At 51.0% G+C, this 7,859-nt stretch overlaps 1 protein-coding gene across 1 annotated transcript; it reads right to left on the bottom strand.

Annotated features, from left to right (window-relative positions):
- Positions 1-6,587: 6,587 nt before the first annotated feature.
- LOC128138558 (olfactory receptor 14C36-like) lies at positions 6,588-7,514 on the bottom strand. The gene has a single exon (XM_052779759.1). The coding sequence runs from the start codon at positions 7,512-7,514 to the stop codon at positions 6,588-6,590; it is 927 nt and encodes a 308-aa protein (XP_052635719.1).
- Between the last annotated feature and the right edge of the window lie 345 nt (positions 7,515-7,859).

Here is a 7,859-nt window from a genome sequence, read left to right as displayed (position 1 = left end):
AGATTTTACGTCACTGGGAACGCACAGATCCCCAGTGCTGTTGTGCCTGTAGATAGTGCTCTAAGGATAGGTTAAGACCAGCAACAGCATTCAGGGCTGTGCCCTTCCTTGTGGGAGAAGGAGCCGGATGTTTGCCTTTTCAGAAAGAGGCTATGCCACGGCCGTGCTCAATGAGATTTTACGTCACTGGGAACGCACAGATCCCCAGTGCTGTTGTGCCTGTAGATAGGGCTCCAAGGGACTGTGAAAAGCAGCAAGAGCTTTCAGGGCTGGGCCCTTCCTTGTGGGAGAAGAAGCTGGACATTTGCCTCTTCGGAAAGAGGCTCTGCCGCGGACGAGCGCCATGAGATGTTCTGTCTCGGAAAGCACAGATCCCTAGTGCTATCATGCCTGTACATAGGGCTCCAAGGGACCATGAAGAGCAGCAACAGCTTTCAGTGCTGGGCCCTTCCATGTGGGAGAATGAGGTGGACGTTTGCCTTTTTGGAAAAAGGCTCTGCCGAAGAAAAGAGCTATGAGTTGTTTCGTCTCTGGGAAAGCACAGATCCCCAGTGCTGTTGTGCCTGTAGATAGGGCACCAAGGATAGGTTAAGACCAGCAACAGCTTTCACGGCTGGGCCCTTCCTTGTGGGAGAATGAGCCGGATGTTTGCCTTTTCGGAAAGAGGCTCAGCCGAGACGAGAGCCATGAGATGTTTCGTCTCTGGGAAAGCACAGATCCCCACTGCTGTTGTGCCTGTAGATAGGGCGCCAAGGGACCGTGAAGAGCAGCAACAGCTTTCAGGGCTGGGCCCTTCCTTGTTGGAGAAGGAGCCGGACGTTTGCCTTTTCGGAAAGAGGCTCTGCCGAGGACGAGCGCCATGAGATGTTGCGTCTCTGGGAAAGCACAGATCCCCAGTGCTGTTGTGCCTGTAGATAGAGCGCCAAGGGACCGTGAAGAGCGGCAACAGCTTTCAGGGCTGGGCCCTTCCTTGTGGGAGAAGGAGCCGGACGTTTGCCTTTTCGGAAAGAGGCTCTGCCGAGGACGAGCTCCATGAGATGTTGCGTGTCTGGGAAAGCACAGATCCCCAGTGCTGTTGTGCCTGTAGATAGGGCTCCAAGGGACTGTGAAGAGCAGCAAGAGCTTTCAGGGCTGGGCCCTTCCTTGTGGGAGAAGGAGCCGGACGTTTGCCTTTTCGGAAAGAGGCTCTGCCGAGGACAAGCGCCATGAGATGTTCTGTCTCTGGAAAAGCAGAGATCCCCAGTGCTTTTGTGCCTTAGGATGGGGCGCCAAGGGACCGTGAAGAGCAGCAAGAGCTTTCAGGGCTGGGCCCTTCCTTGTGGGAGAAGGAGCCGGACGTTTGCCTTTTCGGAAAGAGCCTAAGCTGAAGGCGAGCGCCATGAGATGTTCCGTCTCTGGGAAAGAACAGATCCCCAGTGATGATGTGGCTGTAGATAGGGCACCAAGGGTCCATGAGGAGCAGCAACAGCTTTCAGGGCTTGGATCTTCCTTGTGGGAGAAGGAGGTGGTCGTATGCTTTCTAGGAAAGAGGCTGTGCCGAGGACGAGCGCCATGTGATGTTCTGTCTGAGGGAAAGCACAGATCCCCAGTGCTGTTGTGCCTGTAGATAGGGCGCCAAGCGACCGTGAAGAGCAGCAAGAAATTTCATGTCTGAGCCCTTCCTTGTGGGATAAGGAGCCGGAAGTCTTCATCTTCTACAACCTATGGTCAGTCTTCATCCCTACCCCCAACCTACTATGTCTCTCATCAGCCACTTGGGACTTGGAGCAGCCCTGTTCCAACCTGAGCTTTCACCACTGAAGGCTGTAGCTGCATGTTTCAGCCTGTTGGCACCAATTCCCAGCTGTTTTATTTGGAGAATGAGAGGCACACAGACACAGCAGGGTGTTTCTTAATTGCCGACAAGCAAAAACAAAGGAAGGAATAGTTCAGTAAAAAATAAAAGACATTCCTCAGCTAAGTATGAAGTCCACATTACCTCCACTGAAACCTGCTTCCTACAGAGGATAACCTTAGACTAACAGAAAACACATTTTTTGTGTTTAGTCAGAGATCCCAAGACCTCCCAAAATGTTCCCTGTCCTGGACTTTGTTTGTTTGTCCATACTCACTCTTTTGCAGACAGCATGTCACACACTGAAGTCACGAGCTCCCTCGACTCGCAGAGGGAAGCAAAGAGACAAGGGGAATGGAATGCTCCCTTCTGAACAGCCAAATCTGCACCAACCAACCCCAACATATCTGGGTTATAGGCACATCTTCAAGCAGACTCTGCGTCATCTAGACACGCTTATTTTTCATTCTCTGCTTGGAAAATTACAGGTGACTGCCTTGTAGGTGAAGGCAGGGATGAGAGCGATGACCTCTAACACTAGACACCTTGGGTGCAATTGCCCAGGCCTCCCTTGCTAGTCAAGGGAGAGAAATCACTTGTCTCAGCCAAGAGGCTTTGATGCACCCTGCCTGTCCACCAGCTCATGCTCCAAAAGTTCTGCCATCGGTGTGCATCACATTTCTATGTCCCACATGAGGTCTTCAGCTACCTCAGGGTATATTGGAGGCAGTGGCCACCCCTGTGTGGGCAACTGCATCAGCCCGTGAGTGGAGATGATAGGTATAAGTTGAAACATATGCAGAAAAGAGCTTGGTGTAATAAGTGTGTAAGAAGTCTTCATTTCCAGAGTTTTGAGGGTTTTCTATAAATCCTCCTGATTGTTTTCTCTATTGGCCATTGACATGGAACAGCAAGCTGATTACCCTTTCTCTCCCTCTACGTAAATCTAGATTTATACAGTCATTTCTAAAATGCATTACCTATGAAGACTTTAAATGGAGAAACTGTTCTCAGGACATGTTTATATTAAAACATTTGACATTTGCATTTCATAGCTAAACAGAGCTGAGAGCAATGGAGGTTGGGAAGAGCCCACTATTATTTCTTTGCTATCAAGCAATGTCCAAAATTGGTAGCACTGCCCACCTAGCATCCCTTTTGTGAGGTGGCCAAATCTTTACGGGCTATACAATGGCATAACATCATGGCCGTCCAAGTGCCAGACCCCAACTGATACACCAGAGGCCCAGAGCACAGCCGATGAAAGGAAATGCCATTCCTATCTGATAACCTGATAAACTTCTCCAATCCAATGGCTGCCTTGGTAGATGAGTAAGGCTTCTGACATTGTCTCCCATAAAATCCTCATAGGGACGCTGCTGAAGCAGAGGCTGGATGAGCAGACAGTGAGGTGGATTGAAAAATTGGCTGAATGGCCGGCCCCACAGAATGGTGATCAGTGGCACAAGGTCTCCCTGGAGGCAGGTCACCAGTGGTGCACTGCAGGGGTCAATACTGGGTCCAGTCCTGTCCCTTCAAACCTCAACTCTACTGTAATTTTGTGGTCCTATGATACCCTTTCAGGAAAATCAGTGCTGCTGGGCACCTCTCTGAAGTGTCAGTGCCCGTGAATCAGCAGGCATTCTCCATCTCCTAGGCATGCACACAACATGGAAAAATCTCTTTCATCCCTGACTTGCAGAAGAGGGGTCTTCCTTCCTGACATCTTCCTAGGACACACGTCCTCCTCTTCTCCATCCACAGACATCCACTGCTTTCCATTTCTGGGCTCAGATAGGGTTTAAGGATTTGCTAAAGCCATTGGCCACCTCCTTGTTTCTCACTGACATCCCTCGACCCTCTCTGTGAGACCTACACATGGCCAATCACTGCTGCTCAGAGCTGCTTGCTCTTCAGAAGAGGCCTTGAGATTCTTACATATTCCTGGTGCTTATTAACTATCTTCCTGACTCCCTCCAGAGCTCATGGCAAACGTAGTTGTCTACAACAGAGCCTTTATGACCATCTTTTATGAAATCATTGTCTTTTTAAGATCTTCTCTGCAGAAAGAGTAGCCACAGAAAAGCACCAAATACAGAAAGACAGAGTCTGAGTGAAGTGCCAGTAAAAACCAAGTGAGCAACACCCAAGGCTGCGGCTTCCTGGCAAGGAGTCTCTCCTGTTTGTCACCTTTTCTCATGAAAGAACCAGGAAAACTGTCCATCCCATGGAGCTCTGCAGAAGGAAGTTGGAGCTGTACGTTGTGCGAGGGGATACAAGCAGGATCAGCAGGTAGAGAAGACTCCTGTAGGGAATGCTTTACGAGGGAGCACCCTGACCTCACCCAGATAAAAAAGAGACCAAGCAGAGTGCTGACATGATGGTTAGAAGTGTCCTGGGATAAAAGAGTGTGGATGAGAGAATGTGGGAGAGATTTGGTTTGCAGAGATTTGAGGTAGTACTACCCAGGTCTGAGCAGTCTGAGGTTTGGAGCTGAGGAAAAACAAAGCAGCTCTCAAGGACCTTTTGGAATTAGTGGAACTATCACTACTAGCAGTAAGAGGACAGTGCTGAAAGGAAATCCCTTGTTTTCTCGATGTTGAACTAAAGCTTTTTAATTTTCTTTTTACTTGACAGAATAGCTATAAGTTCTCAGCGATGAGCCTCTGGTATGCAATTCTTAGAACAAGTGTCCATGATGGCACCTCCTGGCAGCTGCTTCATGGCCCCTGTCAGCACCCTGTTCTTGTGCTGGCCCAGCCCTACTGCCCATACATAGTCCCACTCTACAGCCACAGCATGGGCAAGGGGAGAGTTGGGGGCGGGGAAATTTCCCCAATTTGTGATCCCAGTGGTGGCCTTCAGATCATAGCTCCCCCATGACCCTCCTACTTTTGCAGCCTCCCCCAGCACCCGACCCCTCCCCTGCCCCAGCCTTGTCCCAGGTGGGGCTTTGCAGAAAGCTCTGCTCCAGGGTCTGCCAGGGTCTGGGGAAGGAGAGAGTCTGGGCAGGGCTGTCCGTTCCCCCACATCAGCCTTTGGAGCACCAGGAAGGTGGAGGTGGCCTCACAGCAAAACTCACCTGTAAACCTGGTGATGTGCGGAAAACAGACTCCACAATCAGTGAGATTGTAAAGTAGGTATGTTCATTCAGCGCTGGGCAGCACGGGGGGTAGTCCCGCCAAAGTCATGTGTGCCTGACTCGGCAGTTCACTTCAAATTTATACAGTCAAGTGTTACATATTCACAATATGCCTATACATATGCATGACCTATCCCTGCTTCATACATAAAATTAGCTCCGAGAGGTCATTTCCATAGTCTCCTCTCAACTGCGCTTGCGCAGTGCCTCTTTATGGTGGTCGTCTGGTGGTCGCAGAGATGAAGATAGATGACTCTTCGTCACCGCTAGTAACCTCTTTTCTTGCGCAGGCTCAGTGGTTTCTTGGTATTTACCCAAGCCACAAGACCAGTCTTAGCTGGCTCTTGGGGCCTCCTCCTGCTTCTTATCAGGAACTGCCTCTGCCTCATTGGCTGGTTCTTGGGACCAGCTCTTCTTATCAAAGACTGTCCCTGCCGCAGCTAATTTCAACAATGTAAGTGCTAAACATCATCTCTCATTCCACTTTATTATGTCTACTGGGAGTCTTTTGACTCCCCTTGTCTCAGTGGGATGACTGGCAAGTGCTGGAAATGGACAAAAATTGGGATGATAAAGGCCCCAAGCCACCTTCGCAGTCTGTCCACACAACCAAGGGCACAGACCAGCCTCCTCCTCTCTCCTGCACCTGTATGTCTTCCATGCTTGCCACAAGCCCTGCCTCTGCACAAGGAACCCCTGGTGTCAGTCCTCACCCTGCATGGTCACACACTACAAGCTGTACACTGATATTTTTCTCTCCTGGGCACTTTCCAGCCCAGACCAGCTCCCCCTAAACTCTCCCCACTGTCCCTGACCTCCCTCCAACTCCCCTACCCTCTCCCCAGTGCAGCCCAGTCTGGCATGTTCCCACAGCAGTGCCCACCACAGGGTGCGGCAGAGCTCTGGCCACTCACCCCACAGCCCCAGACCCTCTGAAGGGCACAGCAGCTCCTCGGGGGTGGAGAGGGGTGAGCCCCAGGGGTGGGGGGCATCCGTGGCACAAGGCCTGAGGAGATCCCCTTGTATGATGGAAATGCTGCAATGGAGGCCAGCTCTGTCACACAAGTGCCCACTGCCTGTCCTTGCCTGCGGCCACAGGCCTGCCACACAGCAGGACTGTAACCATGCTGGAAGAGCACTCAGGCCTTGCACCAACCAAAGGGTTCAGAAGGAAAGCATGGAAGTGGGAAGAGAGCAGCTCGGGAAAGACCAAGCGCTGGTGCTCCCTGGCAGTGCTGCTGTGGCGGGACTCTTTTCTTCTTCCCCTCTGCACACAGGCACTGCTCCCTGCAGCTGCAGAGAAGGTCTTGGATGAAGGAGCTCAGAAAAACAAGTCACTGCAGGGCCCTTTATTTTGGGTAAATACACAGAGGGTATGGGTCCTCATTTGCACAGCCTGTGGGGCACACAAAATCTGGATAGAATGTGAATTAGAAACCAGAGGAAGAAACATTTCTTTGTGGAAAGCATTCAGATAAGTAAAACAAAGCAAAAAGAGCAATCAAAACCCACACTCAAAACCAAAAATCACCCTAAAAAACCCACCAGAAGACAGGCTGAGCTTGTAATGAGATATGAGTCCTACGAAAAAGATAACAGGAAGTTTATTCCTTAGGAAAAGCATCCAGTGATTAGTTTTCTCAGGGCATCCTTGATCTCATGGTTTCTCATGCTGTAGATGAGGGGGTTCACTGCTGGAGGCACCACTGAGTACAGAACTGCCACCAGCAGGTCCAGGGATGGTGAGGAGATGGAGGGGAGCTTCAGGTAGGCAAACGTGCCAGTGCTTAAAAACAAGGAGACCACAGCCAAGTGAGGGAGGCAGGTGGAAAAGGCTTTGTGCTGTCCCTGCTCAGAGGGGATCCTCAGCACAGCCCTGAAGATCTGCACATAGGACAGCACAATGAAAACAAAACACCCAAATCCAAAAGAGACACCAACTACAAGTACCCCAGCTTCCCTGAGGTAGGCATCTGAGCAGGCAAGCTTGAGGATCTGGGGGATTTCGCAGAAGAACTGGTCCACAGCATTGCCTTGGCAGAGGGGTACTGAAAATGTATTGGCAGTGTGCAGCACAGCATAGAGGAAACCAGTGCCCCAGGCAGCTGCTGCCATGTGGACACAAGCTCTGCTGCCCAGGAGGGTCCCGTAGTGCAGGGGTTTGCAGATGGCAACGTAGCGGTCGTAGGCCATGATGGTGAGAAGAAAATACTCTGCTGAGATCAAAAAGACAAACAGAAAGACCTGTGCAGCACATCCTGGGTAGGAGATGGCCCTGGTGTCCCAGAGGGAGTTGGCCATGGCTTTGGGGACAGTGGTGGAGATGGAGCCAAGGTCAAGGAGGGAGAGATTGAGGAGGAAGAAGTACATGGGTGTGTGGAGGCTGTGGTCACAGGCTACGGCGGTGATGATGAGGCTGTTGGCCAGGAGGGCAGCCAGGTAGATGCCCAGGAAGAGCCAGAAGTGCAAGAGCTGCAGCTCCCGCGTGTCTGCAAATGCCAGGAGGAGGAACTGGGTGATGGAGCTGCTGTTGGACATCTGCTGCCTCTGGGTGTGGAGCACTGAACAGGGAGGCAAGGACAGTGACAAGTTAGGGCATTATTCTCTGATGAAAATCAAAGCCATTTCTCACACTACATGTTCACCGCATTTTTTCCATTTCAACGAGATCTCTGTTCAGCTCTGTGGATGGAGCTCTGGTTGGTGCTGGCTGCGTGTGTCGTGAGGAACAGGACCTCTGTGTATTGGCTGCCAAGATGTCAGCCCTGCTATGTAGCAGTGGGTTTCTGAGAATGGTGTCTATCAGGGGGTCAGTCCTGGTGTTTGAATTGGTCAGATAAAACTGCTCCTGATGTAAAATTGCTTGTCAGCATCTGCACTCCC

The sequence above is a fragment of the Harpia harpyja genome, unplaced genomic scaffold (genome assembly GCF_026419915.1).
Source record: "Harpia harpyja isolate bHarHar1 unplaced genomic scaffold, bHarHar1 primary haplotype scaffold_55, whole genome shotgun sequence".
Classification (NCBI taxonomy): Eukaryota; Metazoa; Chordata; class Aves; order Accipitriformes; family Accipitridae; genus Harpia; species Harpia harpyja.
This window is presented reverse-complemented; position numbering and strand designations above follow the sequence as displayed.

Coding starts and splice junctions, on each gene's coding strand:
- LOC128138558 (XM_052779759.1), bottom strand. CDS start 7,514: ATGTCCAACAGCAGCTCCATCACCCAGTTCCTCCTCCTGGCATTTGCA.